At 54.1% G+C, this 18,567-nt stretch overlaps 3 protein-coding genes and 1 non-coding gene across 4 annotated transcripts in view; 2 read left to right on the top strand and 2 right to left on the bottom strand.

Annotated features, from left to right (window-relative positions):
• The window catches only part of LOC118497666 (carcinoembryonic antigen-related cell adhesion molecule 21-like), an 834,765-nt gene that overhangs the window by 448,548 nt on the left and 367,650 nt on the right, over positions 1-18,567 (top strand). The window lies entirely within an intron of this gene.
• The window catches only part of LOC118497667 (carcinoembryonic antigen-related cell adhesion molecule 1-like), a 746,496-nt gene that overhangs the window by 365,474 nt on the left and 362,455 nt on the right, over positions 1-18,567 (top strand). The gene's annotated exons all lie outside the window — the stretch shown is intronic.
• Positions 3,096-10,594, bottom strand: ERF (ETS2 repressor factor). Its single transcript, XM_028530371.2, has 4 exons — positions 10,432-10,594; positions 5,828-6,062; positions 5,344-5,459; positions 3,096-5,236 (listed from the first exon to the last, which is right to left on the bottom strand). Exons 1-4 carry the CDS (start codon positions 10,451-10,453, stop codon positions 3,954-3,956), a joined length of 1,656 nt encoding a protein of 551 aa, XP_028386172.1. The 5' UTR covers positions 10,454-10,594; the 3' UTR covers positions 3,096-3,953.
• Positions 18,159-18,260, bottom strand: LOC114511766. The gene has a single exon (XR_003685735.1). It is a non-coding gene; the product is annotated as a U6 spliceosomal RNA (small nuclear RNA).

Genomic DNA, 18,567 nt, shown 5'->3' with positions numbered 1-18,567 from the left:
TCCAGAAAGCCTTTCCATTGACTGAGGGGAGGGATCTACCATGAGTCCGAAGCATGCTGGGGAATAGGCCATACCGGATCCACAAACTAAGACAAGACTGCCTACCCTCGCCGGAAAGTGGAGTTCAATGGGTACCTTTGAGAAAGCGTGAGCGAGAGCGAAAGGTAAAAGACGGCAGTTCCTTGTGGAGACCGAAGAGTGTTTCAACGCCTTCTTCCCTTCCCCCAGGCCCTGAGAAAGAGCCGAAGTCGACTAGGGGTTGCTGGAAAATGGAGACCAATTTCCAAGTTTCCACAAATCGGGAAGGAAAAACTCCCTCCAAACGATTTGGAAAACAAAGTTCCTGGCGGTTTATCAGAACTATAGTCTTCGGATACAATGTAGTTGTTTTCTATCATTGTGGGTTGTACCAGGAGGTGAGCAGAGCGTTAAAAAAACAGATTTTGCTTTAAACCCTCATTCAGCTTTTTGCGTCCTCCTGCTTACTAAATTACGGGATTTTGGAGATCCCAAACAGCGAAGCCTTCGGTTTTGTGCACATACTATGTTTCCTCATTTACCGATTCATATCTATAAGGACAGTAGCGCCAAAGGGAGCTGGGAAACAGAGTTCGTGTGAGTGTGTGTCCCGGAAATACTTGGAACTAGAATGAAAAATCACCCTCAAGCTCCTCCTGCCTCGTAGAATGGTGGGAAACGCAATTTCCATACATCACTTTAATCCGAGATTATGTTCATACTAAACATTCTGCCCTTTCTGAAGTTTGAAGAAAGTTTCGTCCCCTCAGTCTGCCTGACTTCAATTCCTAACTGTCTAGACCCCCGGGGCGGGACAGACTATAGAGATAAAGCCTTTTCCGACTACATTAACCAAAAGGCAAAGCGCAGATATACTTCCGCTCCCTTCTCAATGAATGAGGCAGCATCCCGAACAGCCCTGAGCAGGTGTTTCTGGGAGTTGTAGTTTCTCAGCCAAACGGCTTCTACTGCCCTCTAACAGCAGTTCTGAGTCGGAAAGCAATCATCTGAGTCAAGCCCCAAAACTTGGGAAATCCTATACTGGACCAAGAAGGCTCAGAAGGGCAGCGGAGCGGGACAGAATAGCGGCGGTTACTTAACGGCCAGAACCGGTGGTTCATGCACAGTGGACCGTGCGTAGGCAACTGTCACGAGGGGATTGGGACCCGTGGGAGTCTAAGGGAGACTGTGGCAATCTTAACTAGGATGTTTATAGGGGCTGAAAACTTTGTTGAGTGGTACTAGGGCGGGTTGTATCTTTGAAGGGCCTATGGGTGTGTCTGGAGGTACTCAGGGGAGTCCATGAAGAGAAAGGGCCTTACTGGGGACCAGTAGGTAAGTCAGAGGGGACTTGGGGTGTTTTTAAGCCGTCTGCGGGAGAATGTGAAAAAATACTACTTAAGGAGGGGTATCTCTGAGGGACCTGAAAGGGTGAAGGATGGTTGAGGAGCACCAAGAAGGAGCTTTGGGTGCCTGGGCATGCTTTATAGGTATGAAGGGAACATCTGATGGGATGAATTAATTGAAGTGTCTACTGGGAATCAGAGATCCTAGAGGATGCGTGAGCTAGGGTGTGGTCTTGCAGAAAGTGTAAACAGAATTAGGTGGGTTATTAGAGATCAGAGGATCCACTGGAGTTTTCAAGACCAGAGGCCACCCGTGACATCCCAGTCAGCCAGAATTGGGGGCAAGTCTGTTTGGGCCTGGTCGAATCTGGAGAGCAGTTCTGAAACTGAGAGCTTTTGAATCCATGTTAGACCTGGATAGAGGTGTTTTGAAGGCACTGAGACTACAGCCAGAGTCTTTCCCCCTCTCTCTATTGATGACACCCCCCTTGATCCATCACATCACCACCAACTCAGCTGTATCTATGTTGCCAGGAGACGTGCCTCATCCCAACTTCCAGAAATAGCCCAGTGGCCCCCACCCCAGGGAATGACTTACATCACCCAGGAGAGGGAGCAGTTGCCTGCAGGCTGCCACTGGATCCTCAGTTCCTATCAATACCCCAGCCCTGGATCATCTCATCACTGCCATCAGGACATCATATGAGACCACCCACCCTGGGGGGGGCATGAAATGAGGTTGAAGAGTGGATAGGAGTTGCCAGTTCCTTCCCCTTCAGAGTTGCACAGGGTGGGGTTTCAGTGAAGCCATTCCAACAGGCTGCTCCCTCTGTTCTCACTCTTAGCAGCTGTGCGGCTTTGGGGAACTCCTTCCCCCTCCGAGCCTCAGGCACCTCACCTGCAGTGGAGTTGGGCTGTCATAAAAAGCACTTCCACTCAGTTTCTCCAATTTTTTCCATCTCTGATGGGAGGTGCCCAACCTGGGATTCTAGCTTGATGAGCTCACCTAGATCCAACCATCCTGACTTTGAGAGGAAAACTGAGGTGAAGAGCTTCCAAGACACACCTTTTAAAGTCCTGGCTGGTCTTATGACCTTGGGCAAGTAATTAACTGAATCATTGGCTGCTACCTCATTTGATGTTTGAGATCAAGAATCACAGTTCCTAACTAGGTCCTAGATACAGTGGGTACCGTAGGTCCACCAATAGCCATTCTGATTAAGCCAGTCTTGTCTCAACTTGGTGGAGGGTAGTCCCATGGTTCTATGGGAAGATCACTAGCATCCCTTGCAAGGTCTACATTTCAACAGACTGCAGGCCTGTCCCCAAAGGACTGGAGACTCAGAAGTGCTATAAGGGAAGTGATGTGCTGGAAGGCTCTATAGTACACAAGGAGGTCCAGGTCTTTACCAGAGCCTGGGGATGTGGATAGGAATTCAGAGGCAAAGAGGAAAATCATTTCAGGCAATAGGTGAAGATTCTAAGTGCTTTCAAGGACAAGTGGCCCCCACAGGATATCACAGCAATCACATGGTTAGAGTATGCCCAACTTTAATCAGGCCCTGGGGGCAATGTGCCCATCAGGTCAAGAGATCACTTCCCAGGCCTGGATTGGATCCATTCAGGTGGGGTTAGGCACTCCGGCCATAGATCCATTGAGGAGTCAGTGCAGGCCCATCCTTCAGAAACCTACACAGGCTATGGCTCAGCAGTGAGAAAGATCACTCCATCCAAAGGTCCAAAGTTTTATTGTTTTGAATACATTCTCCAGCAGCCCCCAACTTTCCTCCCCCCACCCTCCATCCCCGATACAGAATAAGGCTTGACCACAGACCCCCCCCACCCCAAGGGGCCCCAGCTGGGAGGCAGAAGGGGCTTCCAGTTTGGTTTCAGGGTACACCCTTCCCACCCTCCCACCTGCCTGCCTATGGGCTGGTCCTAGGAGCAGCTGGGGGTGAAGGGGTTGGACCAGTGCTGGGGTGAGGAGTGGAAGAGGGATAGCAGGCACTTGTAGAGATTTGTGGCCTATGGTGGCACCCCTCACCCTCCTCTGACCCCCACCCCCCCCACACACATGGAATTTTTGGTTCATCATAAATGTCCATCCCTCCCGTTGTAACCCTATGAGGTTAGAAACCCAGGCACTCATGGCCCCCGGAGGGGCAGGGAAGGCTGGATTTGGGCTGAGAATGGCTAGAGGTGGACAGGGAGGAGTACAGGAGGCACAGAACAGGGAGGGAGACAAGGCTTTACTTCCTAAGTGATTGTAATAAAAAAGTTCCTGGGCATCGAGGCCAGAACCTCAATTGATATATAAATTCCCCAGAATGGAGCTGGCCCCCGTTCCCTCCCCCCAACCACCACTTTGCCTGGAGCTTAGAAACCCACAGAGATGGGACAGCCCCCAGCCCTGGGTACCCACCCACCCTCACAATTAAAAAAAAAAATTAAGTTTATACAAAATACAAGGAAAGGAAAGGGAGGAGGCAAGGAAGGGACTAGAGCTGCCCTCACCTCCAGGACACCGGGGAGTTAAGGCAGCAAAAGAAGCACTGGGAGTGGGGGAACAGGGTCCCCTGTCCATAGCCCTCAGGAATCTCGATGCTCCAGAGAGAGCTGCGCTGTGGCATGCTGGAGGTCAGAGCTCACCCTCCTTGGGGTGAGGGAACCCCCAGCCTCCCCGGGTCCCTCCCCACGCACCTTCTTGTCCTCGCCCTCATCCTCGAGGCCCCCAGTGGGGGCCCCACCACCACCCTCCAGGCGACAGTCTTCACTCCAGCGCCGTTTAAAGCGCAGCTTGAGAGGCATGCATTGCGCAGGCCCAGGTGTCTCGCCAGGCTCAGGCTTGGGAGGTGCAGGAGGAGCACGAGGTGTCTTGAATACCTCCCCATCTTCCTCATCCTCATCGCTGATGTCAGTCACCTCCACCTCCTCCGACTCGCCTTCTGAGATTGGCTCCACCTTGATCTGTGGTGGTGGCGGTGGTGGGGCCAGTGCCCCTGCCCCCTCAGCCAGCCCACCTGTGCTGCCAGCACTGCCAATGCTGCTGCTCTTGTCAGCGCCTGCTGGAGCCTTTTCCCCAGCTGCCCGCTGCCGACGTCCCAGAGGGGGTGGCTGGAGCTTAAACTTGAATGGGGAAGAAGAGGAGGACGAGGCCGAGGAGGGGACCGGTGGGGTCTCAGGTGCCATGGGCGGCAGCGGGCACTTGTCAGGGCGCTGGGGCTGGGGCACCACCAGCCCAGGGTAGTGCAGGAAGGCGCGGGGACTGAGGTGGTAGTTGTAGACGCTTTGGGTGTGGGCCTGTAGGTACCGTTTCATGTCCTCAGGGCTGAAGGAGAAGTGGGAGCCTCCCCCTGAGCCACTGGGGCCCCCGCCACCACTGGGATACATAGGGCTCAGCGTAGGTGAGGGCGTGTAGGCCAGGTGGGTGGGCGTCATGGGCAGGGCCGGTGAGAGCTGAGGCGGTAGCAGAGAACCAGGCCCGGCCAAAGGCGAGACGGGGAAAGGGCTTAGGGGCTCAGGGCCACCCCGGGGCCGGGGGTAGACACGGAAGACACCTGGGTCATGGGGCAGGCGGGCCAGTGGGGGCCCACGGAAGGCACCCAGCTCTGGAGGGCCTGGAGGTCGGGCGCGGGGGTCCTCTCCCAGTGGCTCCTCCAATTCTGAAGTGCCATCGCTACAGTCACTGACTGAGCCGCGGCCCAGGCGTCGGGCCACCACAGCCGAGAAGAGGGAGGATGAGGACGAAGGGCAGGCCGATGGTGAGCGGGGGTCCTCAGTGGGGGACAGCACCTCAGAGGGTGTTGAGGGAGGGAAGCGGAAGTGGCTGCCACCCGATGGCACTGGAGGGGCACTCTGGGGCACTGTACCCCCTGATAAAAGAGAGGAGACATGGTGTCAAGGCCACTGGCCTAGCCTGGACATACAGACCAACCCCTCTCCTCCTTCAGAGGCCATGCCTGCCAACTCTGGTACTCACCAGCCAGCCCCACATCAATGAAGGGGTAATTAACCAGCACCAGTTTGTTGAAGTTGAACTTGTAGGTGAACCGCTTCCCCTTGGTCTTGTGCAGAATGCGTTTGTTGTAATAATAGCTGTGGGTGTAGAGACACCATTGGGTGGTCAGTCACAGAGGACCCAAGTCTGGACCCCTATATCATGACATGCCTTAGGTGCTGCTCATGAAGGGAGACTGAGAAACCTGGGCCACAAAAGAGAAATCAAGTACCCAACTCCCTTTAGATCTGGGGCCAGACTAGAAGCCACACCCAAGACTGTATTCTCTCCACAGGACACCTCTGTGTAACAGACAGGTTTAGAGAAGGTTTAGGACTTCCCCAAGGTCAAACAGCTATGATTTGGAAGAGCCAGGAGTCAAGCCCAAAGCTTATTCCCACGGGTCAGGGGCTCCCCAACTGGCAGGGAGCTGTCCACATGTGCCCAGGGGCTCCGTCCTCCTCACCGCAGGGCCCGGCTCAGCTTGTCATAATTCATCTGGGGCTTGCACTTGCGGACACCCCAGAGCCGGGCCACCTCGTCGGGATCCTTGATGACGAATTCCCCGTAGTCCCCCTGCCAGGCGATGACACCCTGGTACTCCTCCTTCCGCAGCAGCTCCAGGATGAAGTGCCACAGCTGGATCTGCCTCGAGCCAGGGGACGACTCGGGCTTGTAGGCCCAATCTGGGAAGGCAAACCCTGGGGACGGGAGGCAGGGAAGCAGCCCTGGGTGAGGGCGCCAAGTCCAGGGCTCTGGGTCCCCTCCCAGGGTCCACCTCCTATCCCACCTTCAATGTGGGGAAATCCATCTGTCTTAAGCCAAGTCAAGACCTGTGTAGGCAAGGGAGACAGTGTATGTGTCTGTGTGAGGGGGTCTAGATGGGGGGGGTGGGTAGGGGGGAAGCTGGAGCCTGCTCCAGCGACACCGGGAGAAACAGGAAACCGACGGCGGCGGGTCCTGGGGCCAGTGCCAGGGGGCCAGGCACCAAGCCAGGCCGACGGGCAGGGCTGCCAGTGGGGGAGGGGCAGGAAGGGGCACACGTGGCCAAACTGGTTGGGGCAACAGCCCCCCAGATCCCTCCCACTCCCATTCAGGGCCAGTCATACTGCCCCCCCCCCCCTTCTGCAAGCTCCTCTGGTCCCCTCCTAGAAACATACACTGTTCTCCCTCCCAAGACCGACCAGAGCCCTTACTCCCACCCCAGGACCCGAGAGGATTTTTTTTTTTCTTAAAAGGACCAGGAGGGGTGGGGTGGCTGGTTGACGATGAGGTCAGCGCTTGCACACACAGAAGCTTCTGTCTTCCCTGGAGAGTGAAACCCAGACTGTCTGAGACAGGCCCCCCAAGCCCGGACCCTCTGTGTTGTACTGCCCTCCCCAGACCTGGGCACATGGGCCCAACCTGGCTAACAGGCCCCAACCCAAGCCTCAATCTTGAACAAGCACTGCTCAAGCCTTTTTCCTCTTCTGCCTTCTCATCTTCAGCTTCTTTCCTGCCCACCTGCCCACCCCACCCCCAGCATTAACCTTGGATAGAGGTTGGTGGTGGGCTGGCTGGTCCCTGGAGGGGGTGGGCAGTCTTGGGGGGGAGGAGATGGGGGGCTGCGGTTGTTGTCATTTCCCAAACCCCCGGGTAATCAAGGACCATCAATAATTCAGCACTAGGCAGCCGGTAATGGAGGGGTGGGAGGAGGGAAGGGGAAGAAAGGAAAGGGGTGGGGGAAGGCAGGACAGGGGCCCTGGTGCCACTAGAGGGAGAAGGCCAAGGTAGACAGCAAAGAGTGGGCGGGGTCCCAAGCCCTAGTCAGGCTGTGTGGGTCAGCCTCTCCCCAGACTAGCCCTGGCTCAAGCCCCAGCTCAGGCAGGTACCAACCAAGCCTGGGGCAATGCTAAGACTCCACCCTAGTCTGGAATCCAACAGGGGACTCCTCCTGGGGACACAGGGGATCAGCAGTTCCTGCTCCCACAGGGATCATCTCTCTAAATCCAGAGGTGACTCTCCCCCACAGGGATACAGCTCCCCCCCTCCTCACCAGCATTCTCCACAAGTCCTTGCCCCATTCAGAAATCCCAGCCTCAAACCAGCCCCTCAGGGCTCCAGGGATATAACCAACAGCAGACACCAGCAGCCACTGCTCCATTCAGAAGTGACAGCCCCTGAAAACGGTTCCCTGGACCCCTAGCATCCATAGCCCCATCCTTCTTTCAGGAATCCAGGTATTCACTCCATTATATTCACCCTGCTAGAGAACCCAGGCCCCAGAAACCCTTGGGAACACAAGTGACCAAATCACTAGCTCCATGGACCCTCCAACCTACTCCAAAAAGCTCCTGGCTCCACCAGGGCACCAAGCTCCATGTTCCTCCCACCTAAACTAAACCCCAATCTGGCTTTCGAACCCAGGGCAAGGGGGGCAAAGCCCCTGAGACATCAGTCTGGGGTTGGAGGGGTGTGCTGACTTCCACCCTGCCCCCCAAATTAAAGCCACCCTTTCCAACCCACCCACCCCAGCCTCCTTGTCCCGGTAACCAGGCAACGTGTGTGCAGCGACAGTCCTGGGAGCGGGGGAGCAGGAGGCTAAAAATAAACTTTGCAGAAGAGAAGGAGTGAGAGAGACTATATGCAACACAAAGGAACTCGAAAAGGAGGTGGGGGACTCTGGAAAGGCCTCAAGCTGCATGCAAGGGGCTGTCCCAGGCCCCCTTGGGAAACACTCCCCCCCCCCACAACCCTGTTCAAGGGCCAGGACCCTGGTTCGCACTCCTGGCAGAGACCCACCCCACTGCCAGGCCCACCCCTATACCAGCTTTCTTCATAGGACATGGCATACATGAGGGCCTGTTCCCAGCTTTGGGGGGAGAAGGAAAAAGGGAGGGTGACGTCAGGGTGTTTTCAATGGGGCTCTGTTCCCCAGGCCTTGGAGCCAGGAGCCAGGCACGGGCAAGGGGAGCAGGGAGCATGTGTGAGTGTGTGCTGTGTCTGAGTCCACGTGCTTAAATCAGAGAACCACCAGGCCTGCACCAAGAAAGCTTAGGAGTACAGGACCTCTGGAGCATGGGGGGACAGTAGCAGCAGGGAGAGAGCAGCTGACACTGAGAGAGGTTCAGGACCTTGTGAGACAGGGTGGAGAAGCAGCAGCAGACAGACAGGAAGGGCTGGTATGGCGGGGTCCCAGAAGGCACACCTGGGTCCCACAGAGGCAGAGTAGAGATTCTCCCTGACAAACTGGAAACCGGGGGGAAGTGAACTCCCGGACAACCCCCCCACCACAAGTTCACTTGACTGCCCAAACTTTTTTTTAAGGGACTAGGGGGATCGGAAGGGAGGGGTAGTGGTAGAGGAAGAGCATGCTGGCCTCCTGGGGGGGGCCCCACCACCTCCCCCACTCCAGGCAGCCCTCAGTGGCGCCAGAGCCGGGAAGAAAACAGGAAGTGGGAAACAGCCGCGGCAGGAGAAAGGGGCCGGGATGGAGAATCGGGTGGAGGGGCTCACAGCCGCGGATCAGGAGACAGACGGACCGACGCACGGACAGACGACCAGGAGGCCATGCCAGGCCCCCGCCCCTTCCCCCAGCTGGAGAACCCACACCCGGCTCGGCCCCAAGACAGGGTTGGGGGAGCGGCCCAGCCGGTCCCACCAGAGGAAGGCCCCGAAGCAGGGAGGGAAAATGAGGCGGGGTTGTCTGTGGGCCTGGGCCCACTCCTGGAACAAGGCGAGCCTCCTGCTGCCCCGCAAAGCCCAGCGGCCCTGGAGCCGGTGAGAGCGGAGAGATGTGGTTTGCACGTGACTGACCCTTACAGCACTCCGCACCCCTGCCCCAGCCCCCCTCCTCTGTCCCGATCCCTAAGGGCCATCCCTGAGCGCCAGAGCCCGACTCCGAGCCCTTTAAGAGCCACCCCCACCCGCCCTGCGGGGGGGGGGCGGGGTGGGTGGGCCGGTCGGGGCACACACCCGCACACAGGAGCAGAGCCGCCGCCGGGGGAAGGAAACAAGTTTGAACAGCGGCGCCCGGCCCCCTTCCCCCTCCCCCGTCCCCGCCCGGGGCCGGATTCCGACGGGGTAGACGGGCGGGGGGCGGCTGGGACCCCTCCCCCCAGCACGCCCAGGCGCAAAGTCCAGCCCGCTCTAGCCCGGGGGCCGCGGGGGAGGGGAGGGGGGAAAGTCCGAGTGGGAGGGGGGTTAATCCCGCTGCCCCCCGCCCGCCAACCGAGCGGGGGAGGGGAACCTTGGCCCCTTAAGGAGGAGCAAGTTGGCGGGGAAGAGGGGGGCGGAGGGATAAGACGGCCGGTTGAAAGAGAAGAGCTGGGTGAGGGAGGGGGTAAGGGGGGAGCCTTCGCGTCCACACCACCTTCCCTACTCCGCTCAACCCCCAACCCCCCTCGCGGCGGGAAGAGGGTACCCAAGTCTCTCCTGAACCACCTTAAAGCCGCGCGTTCTAAGGTCGGAAACAAAAAGTTCCTTTTTCGAACGTTCGGGCTGCGCTTTGGAACTTTGCGACTCCGCGCGGGCGGGGGAGCGAGGAGCCGGCGGAGACGGACGGGGGAAGGGCAGCATAGCCCGGACCCGGAGTACGGGATCCTCACTCACGCCCTCCTCCTAAGGCCATCCTTGTCCCACTCTAAGCCGGTGCAGGGCACGCACTGCGGTGAAGGTCACGGGCCGGACCGCGCAGCACGGAACCAGGGATAGCGGGCCCCGTGGACATCCCCCCCCCACGCCCAGCACACGTCCCGGCCCCCAGAGTGCAACGTGACAGAGCAGCGGGGAGGGACCCCGCCACCTCGGTTATCCCGAGAGTGGGGAAGCCCAGCTTTCGGGGTCCAGACACGGGGAGCTGCCAGGACTCGCAGTACGTAAACCACACCGCCCGGAGCGAGAAATTGGGGGTCCTATGCAACAGCCCCCCGCTCACGCCTTGAGATGCAACAGGTCTCGCGTGCTTGGGGGTCCCCCAGAACTAGGGATCACTAGGGTTCGTCCGGAACCCTTCAGCCCCCCCCCCAAAGTTTCTCCTCCTGGTTTCCCAGGGCAACAAGTCTCCCCCACACGTGCTGCCCCCGCCCCCACCTGTGTCCGCCGGGGTCTTCATGCTGGGGGACCCGGGGCGAGGCGCCCCGACTCCGGGCCGCAGCTCCCGGCGCCCGCGCTGCCCCGTCCCGTCCTGTCCCACGTCGGTCGGGCCGCCCTCGCCGTTTCACCCGGCCTCGCCTCTCAGAGCCTCTCCCCTCCCCGCCGCCGCCTCCCGGGTTAATATCGCACTCCGGGGCCGGGACGCCCACGCCCCCCGACCGGCGACGTCACCGCCGCGTCGCCATGGAGACACTGCTCCCGCCCCCTCCCAGCGCACTCACACACTCTCTCGCGGGCGCGCAGCCACTGAGGACTGGCCGGCTCTGGGCTTAAAGGGGCCGCGCGACAGGGGAGGAAGGAAGGAAGGAGGGGGTGGTGGTGGGATGGGGTCCCGGGGGTCATAACCCTTCTTGGAGACTCCAAGTCTGCAGATAACTTAAGTCCTCGACACTCGCGACCTGCTGCCCCTCCTCCTCTCCTGCCCACTGCGGGATCCAGATTTTCTTTTGGGAGCCAGTAAGAGGAAAGGTGGTACCTTCTCAGGAAAGGGGTCAACAACTCTTGCAGGGAGGAGGCAGAGACCTTTCGGGAACAGGCAGAATCTTTTTTGCTAGGGGGATGGGGACGGTCAGGACCTCGGAGGATGATCAAGACCACATTTCCCAGTCTGGCTTTACCCTGCCCACCCCCGCAACCCTGAGTCTGAATGGGGGCAGCTTCCAGAGGTGGGGTGGGATGGGTGGGAAGCATTTCCCAGCATCGGAAATGGGGAGGCGGCTATGCCCTCCGCTCCTCCGGGGATGGGATCTTAGCCTTCCAGATAGCCCCAACCCCAGCTGGGGAGGAAGTGACCGAAGAGAATGCTTTCGGGAGCTCCCTCCTCCGTCCCCAAGCTGCAGCTGTCTTGGGGACACGGCTGGCACCGGAGGTACCCCACCTCCACCCTCAGGGCCGGGGGTTCCGGGGGTGGGACCAGGATGCGAGGGGGCGAACCAAGTAGGAACAAATGTGCTCCCAAGGGGCACTGGGGGGTCGCCAAGAGAGAGGAAGGCAGAGCTTAAGGATGAAGGCCAGCGCGTAGGGACGTGTTAAGTCTCTGTTCTCCGCAGCCGGCAGCAATGCATGGAGCCTGAGGCTTAGGGAAGCAGGAAATCAGAGATGATCAGATGGCTAGCCGCAGCTGGCAACAGGGTAGAGGACACATAGAAGCAATACTCATAGGCCAAGGCTGGAGGCAGAGTCTGAAAAAGACTCTGAGGTACCAGAAGACGGGAATATGGGGGACAGGGTTGCTCAAAGAGGCTGAAATCCAGAAGATGGGCAGGGAGAGACAGGCTACAGTGAGGGAAGGCCTGCAGAGTCCGCTCTGGGTTCTTAGGGCTTCAAGTCTAACCTCCGTTGCTGGGTTCCTAGCTGTGTTACAGCAGTCCCTCATGGGTGCCTCAAAAGTCTCAGGCCTCTTCCTTGGAGAGACCAAGGACTCCAGGGAAGCTCAAGCTCCTGGGGAATTAATTATGTAACCGTGCCTAAGGCCAGTGCAGCTCCCCCAAGGATATTGTAACCCTCTAGGAGGTGTGTGGTCCAGCAATCATCATCATTTTTTATTTATTTTCAGAGAGAGAAGAGAAGGGAGGGATAAATAGAGGGAGGGAAACATCAATCTGTTTGTGCCTCTCCCACCCCCTGCTGGGGACCTGGCCAGCAACCCAAGCATGTGCCCTGACAGGGAATCGAACCAGCAACCCCTTACTTTGTAGGCTGGAGCTCAATCCTCTGAGCCACACCAGCCAGGGCCATCATCATTGTTTTTATAGCAGCTCTCAAATTCCTAGGGCTCATGATGTTGGCCAAGCACTGTCTGAGGCATCATCTCATTTAATCCTTACAAAAGTCCAAAGAGGGGAATTATTATTGTTATAACCATTCACAAATTAAGAAAATGAGGCTCAGAGTGGAAGTCAGTCTGCCAAAGTCCTACAATCAGGAAATGTTGGAGCTGGGATTCAAATTCAGATTTATCCAATTGGAAACCACCACCCTTAACCACTAGGCTTTAGTACCACCTTTCCTGCTCAGCAGCCCCCCTTAAATAAATATGCTAAATTTCAAAGATAAGAGCCTTCCTGATCCCTGCCCTCCCACCAGCAAATCAAACACCTGGGTTGCAACCCTAACTCTGTACTTCCTGTCTATGACAGAGCCAGTGTACCTCTTTGAACCTTAACTTTCTCATCTGTAAAATGGGGATATTAACAGAGCCTACTGGACCAGGTTGTTGTGAGACATCCAGGACATGAAGTAAGTATGCAATAAATACTGGTTATAATTATTAGCAGAGTGAACTATATATTGCATGGATATTGTAAGCACCCCTCACCTTACACTCCAGCCGTGCACACTGAACACACAGCATTGACAGTGGGAGACTGCTTATTGATGACATAATCCCACCCTGACCCAGTTGGGTGACTCAATCCCAATCCCACTGCTTCTATGAAACACAATCATGGATGCTGGGCATGCCTCATGGGAGTGTCTGAACCACCACACACAGAGGATGAGAGTCCCTGGTGAAAATGTCCCCTGGGCAGTGTGACCTCTGGTGGCTGGTGAAAACCTGTCCACAGATATTACAACCTCTTAGAGGTCCATGTGACTTCCACATAGAAGTGTGGACCCTCTTGGATAGTTCAGTTACTTCTTGAACACAAAGAGTCACCCCCAGGGAAGGCAGACCCCGTCATTACTACATGAACACCCACATATTGTGAACTTGTGTTTAAAACTATTCATCACCACTAATTCCTTGAAGACATGCCATCCAACCAGGGCCATGTCAACTCTAGTGAACAAGGGACCCCATCCCCAGTTCACTATGGAAAGCCTCCACGAATCCCTCTGGGGCTGGTGAAAAACCTCTCACAGACCCAGGACTAGCCTGTGATGAAAAGTGTAACACTCCATGAAGAAAACAACTCTGAACAGCGAGGACACCCCCATCCTCCCACAGACCTAGCAGTCCTTGTTCCCGTTTATTGTCCTGAAACAGATAACATTTACCCTATTGTCAGGCTAAGGCATGGACAGAACCTGTCCCCACAGAAGTTGCAACTATTCACAGACTTCACTCCGGGAAATTGTGGGGACCATAAAAATCATAGTCACAAACCACCCACCACCCCTGTGAAAGATAATGAAGTGTTACCCACTCTATGAACATTGTAATTCCCTTAGAAATAGTGTGACCCATCCTATATAGAGAGTATAGCTACCTAAACAGGTGTGACCACTCCAAACAGAAGACATAAACCTGGGATGGTCTCACCCTTCTGCATCTCTCTGACCTGAAAAGCTGAAGGGCTCCAGGACTCAGTCCCAGGTCCTCTTCTCTCATTACGTACAATCTCTATGCTGATTGCACCCAACTGTCTATTCAGGACTCTCCCCTAAACTCCATCTCACACATGGAAGTACCTCCCCCCTCCCATTTTGCTGGTTGCTCAGGCTGATGAGGCTGAATACCTTAGAGTCATGCTTAACCCCTTTCTCTCATCTGACATCCAATCTGGAGGGAAGTCCCATCAGCCCTATCATCAGCCCCATCAGCCCCGATTTTAAGATTTCATTTATTTATTTTTAGAGAGGGGGAAGGGAGGGAGAAAGAGAGGGAGAGAAATACCAATGTGTGGTTGCCTCTCATGTGGCCCCCACTGGACCTGACCTGCAACCCAGGCATGTGTCCCGACTGGGAGTTGAATCAGCAACCCTTTGCTTTTCAGCCTGCATTCAATCCACTGAGCTACACCAGCCAGGGCTGCTTTCAGCTTTTTAAGAATCAGCTACTTGCCACTTTCACCATCATACCTGTGGTCTGGGGTCTTCTCACTGGTCTCCCTGCTGCCACCAGCCCCTATACTCTGTGCTCCGCCCACAGCCAGAGGGGTTCTAGTAAATCAGAAGCTGTCCAAACCTAACAGCTGTCCCTCTGACCACAGGGAGTAAAAGCCAACTTCTTGCAGTGGTCGACAATGCCTTTCCTCTCCCACCTCACTTCTTACTTTTCCCTTCATCTCCAGCTTCTTGGCTATTTCTTTTATTTTTAAAAATGTTTATTCATTGATTTTGAGAGAGAGAGAGAGAGAGACATCAATTCATTGTTCCACTTATTTATGCATTCATTGGTTGATTCTTTTATGTGCCCTCATTGACCAGGGATCAAACCCAAAACTTTGGTTTATGGGGATGATGCTCCAACCAACTGAGCTACCCAGTCAGGGCTTGGCTATTTCTTGAACATGCCAGACGTATTACTGCCTCAGGGATTTCTGCCAATGTTGTTCCATCTGCCTGAAAGGCTTTTCCCGCAGAAGTCTGCATAGCTCTGTCACTCATCCCCTTCAGTTTTTTACTCAAAAGTCACCTCCCCAATAAGATCTTGCCTGACCTTCCTAGACCCCATGCCCCTTTTATTCCTTATTTTTTGCCATAGTCCTTATTCTCATCTGACATGTATTTCCACAGTCCATTTGTTCGTTTGAATCTCTCCTCTTTAGTGGCAGTTCCAAGAGGGCAGGGATTTTTTTGCCTGTTTTGTTGCCTGAAGTATCCTCCAAGCCTGGCATGGTGCCTGCTGATCTATGAGAGAATAAACTCATCTTTGGACAGTGAACTCTCTACTCCCTATACCCCAATGTGATACCATGAATGTAGTCCCAGACACACGGAGACACCCTTGTGGACAGCTGATGCCAGCACAACCCCCAGAAGTCTGAACCCGGATGTGAATCACATAAACGGGGTATGCTTGCCCTACTGAGTGTCAGCTCCACAAAAACAGGGGATTGGTGTGTTTTCTTCACTCATTTATCACTGGTGCTGAGCCCCTGGTCTGCCATAGAACAGGCTGGTGATACATATTTGCTGACATGAACTGAGTAGACACACAGCTGGTATCACCCCACAGTCATAACCCATATAGACAGTACAGTGTCCATAAATGATATAAATGCCCATATACAGTGTGACTCTCACGTGGACAATGTAAATCCCAAATACACAGTGCTCAAAAACAGCATGGCCCATACAGACGGGGTAACCCTCATAAATGACATGAGCTCCATGTAATACAGTGCAACGTTCATAAAATGTGTGAACATCACATAACAGGGAAACCCATATAAATGGTGTAGACCTCAGGCAGTGCGACCCTCGTAAACAGTGTGAGCCTGATAGGTGGGGAGACAGCAATAGACAACATGTGACCCCTTGAGGCATATTCCCTCATTCGTGTGCTCTACCACACAAACAGCATAATTTCTTTAACATTTTGTGAATTCCTCTGTTAATAAGGTCAACTCCCATAACATGGGTAACACCACCCCCACGGCCATATAAACAGGGTCACTTCCATCAGCAGTGTGACAGTATGACTCCTCATGTGAATCGGGGAGCCCCATGGTTGATACGGCCTCCTGCAGTGTAACCCATGGACATTGTGCCCCCTGCTTGGGTGGGCCACTCGGTGAGCAGTGCGGACTCACCAATGAACGCAATAAACCCTGATGTCACTATGTCTGTTTTTTCCTTAACTTAAAAAAAAAGATTTTAGAGAGAAAAGAAGGGAAGGAGGGAGAGAGAGACAGAGAAACATTGACTGTTGTTTCCACCTATTCCGGCATTTACTGGTTGAGCCTTGCACTATCCTGAATGGGTATTGAACCACAACCCCAGCGCATGGGGACATTGCTCTAACCAACTTGAGCTACCCAGCCAGGGCTCGCTATGTTCATTTTATTAATTCCTGGATAATGTAGCCCTTTCCCATAGACAGGGAGAAAACCCTACCTTCCATGTAAACCCCTGGACCTTTGTAACCTTCAAAAATTATTCCCCCACAAAAAATCTTAATGCTCTCATAAAATAAGTTACCCAATTCCCCTTCAACACAAATATATTAGGACAGATGGTTCCCTGAAGGGTGGTATAGGCTGCTATGGACAATGAGGCCCTGAATAAAGGCAAACAAATGGTGAATTCCTGAATGGCAGGGATTTCCCGAGGCCCATGCAAATCAGCACTCTCATTCATTGGGCATCTACTCTATGCAGGGCCCTGGATTCACATCTCATGTTATCCTTACCTCAGTTTTATGGGGAAGGTACTCTAAGGTTGCCCATTTTACAGGTTAGCAGATTAAGACTGAGAGAGGTTACAGGCCCAATATTACAGAACTAAAAAAAAAATCTTTACAGCTAGGATATCAAGCACTAGACTATAATGCTTCCTGATGGATTGATAAGTGCCCCACAGATATGCCGAACCCCAGAATCCTCCCAAAATACAGCACTACCACAACTACCATGGCACAAACCAACTAGGACAAGGTTATGAGTAAGATTGTCACAGCATAAACTTTCTTTTTAGAGAGGGAGGAATAGAGGGAGAAAGAGAGAGAAGGAAACATCAATTTGTTGTTCCATTTTTATTTATGCATTCATTGGTTGCTCCTGGTACATGCCCTGACCGGGGATCCAACCTGCAACCTTAGCATAATGGGATGACTCTCCAACCAGTGGATCTACCTGGCCAGGGCCAGCATAAGCTATTTAGGTAGAAATAAACTCCTTATGAATAACAATAACTGCAACAACAGCTAATATTTTTGAGGATTTATTCTGCTGGAGACACTATCCTAAGTGTTTTACATTTGTTAATTCACTACATCTTCATAACAGCCCTAGGCCATAGGGCTTTTTATTATTTTTAATTATTCCCTTACAGATGTAGAAATCCAGCTACAGAGGGATTAAGTGACTTGCCCAAAGACACACAGCTGGGAAGAAGCCCAGCTGGATTTGACCCCAGCAGCCCGGGTAATCCCGTGTTACCCTGCTTCCTGAAACATCACCCCCAGCACCACAAATGACTGTGATTTCTATGAACTGTGTAACTAAATTAACAATATTTTATCTTAATTTCCCAGAGGCAGGGGACAGCTCCCTGCGCACACCTTTCCTAAATGACAGGGTAAATAGGCCTTGGATAGTATGAACTCCCATGGATGGGTCTCCCTCATGTATGGTGAAACTCACCTGAGCTGTGGGGATCCCTCTGTGGACATCATAAATACACCACAGCCAGAGACAATCTGAACAGCTATCAGAGGCCCCCTTCACTACAGCAGAGTGCTTCCTAGGCAGGGTTAGTTCCATGATGGAGAGTTCAGACCAGCCCACTAATAGTCTCACTTTCCCTCACACCTGATGCAAACTGGGTAACACAAAACACCATCCTAATCAGTGGAAACTTCTCCCACAAGGAAAGCTCCTGTAGGCATTTTGGACCCTTGGCCCAGAATGTATCTCCCCATGCATAGTATAATCTTTCATACCCATGACAAAGTTACAGGGACAGTACATATCACCATGCATGGGGAACTTTCTGTGGCTTCTGGGAGCCCCTTTTGTGAAAGCACAAACCACTGCCTCCAAGGGCCTACCTAAGTGGGCAGTGGGAACTCTCCAATGAGTGTGATTTTCCTCAGACTCAACACTACCCAATGTGCACAGCACACTCTCTCATGGGTAGTGCTAATGTAACAGACAGTATGGATCTGCAACAGGGCTGGGTGCATTTTCTTCACACCTGGTGTGAACCCCGTGTTCACACTGGGAACCCAACACAGGCAGCAGAAGCCTCCCCCACGCCCAGTTTTGTTTTGTTTTTTAAGTATGGAATGCTTCACCAATTTGTGCACCATCCTTGAGCAGGAGCTAATCTTCTCTGTATTGTTCCAATTTTAGTATATGTGCTGTCGAAGTGAGCACCCGAGCCCCAGTTTTTATTGCTCTCCATACCGTCTATCCAGGACAAGTTCAATTTGGAGAGAGTATGGATGGGCTACAGACAGGTTCACACCTGGTGTAAAACCCGTATCTGGGAAGCAGGAATCTACTACTGACAGGGCATACCCTTTGCCTCTCCAGTGTGAACCCACCCTTAAAAAAATACTGCTCCCGCAAGATGTGAACACACACAAAGTGTAGCTCTTCACAGAATGGAATGCGGTGTGAAGCCCGAGGAAGTGCTGCATTTCCCCATCTCGTGACCCCCATGCGTAAGAGAGCCGTCAGA

This window comes from Phyllostomus discolor, chromosome 12, assembly GCF_004126475.2.
Source record: "Phyllostomus discolor isolate MPI-MPIP mPhyDis1 chromosome 12, mPhyDis1.pri.v3, whole genome shotgun sequence".
Lineage (NCBI taxonomy): Eukaryota > Metazoa > Chordata > Mammalia > Chiroptera > Phyllostomidae > Phyllostomus > Phyllostomus discolor.
This window is presented reverse-complemented; position numbering and strand designations above follow the sequence as displayed.

Bases quoted from the DNA above. Each gene is read 5' to 3' on its own strand.
- ERF (XM_028530371.2), bottom strand. From the start codon at position 10,453: ATGAAGACCCCGGCGGACACAG. The intron at 6,063-10,431 runs GTGGGGGCGGGG...TCCCGTCCCCAG, and splicing joins GAAGACCCCGGCGGACACAG to GGTTTGCCTTCCCAGATTGG. The intron at 5,460-5,827 runs GTGAGGAGGACG...CTACACCCACAG, and splicing joins AAGCTGAGCCGGGCCCTGCG to CTATTATTACAACAAACGCA.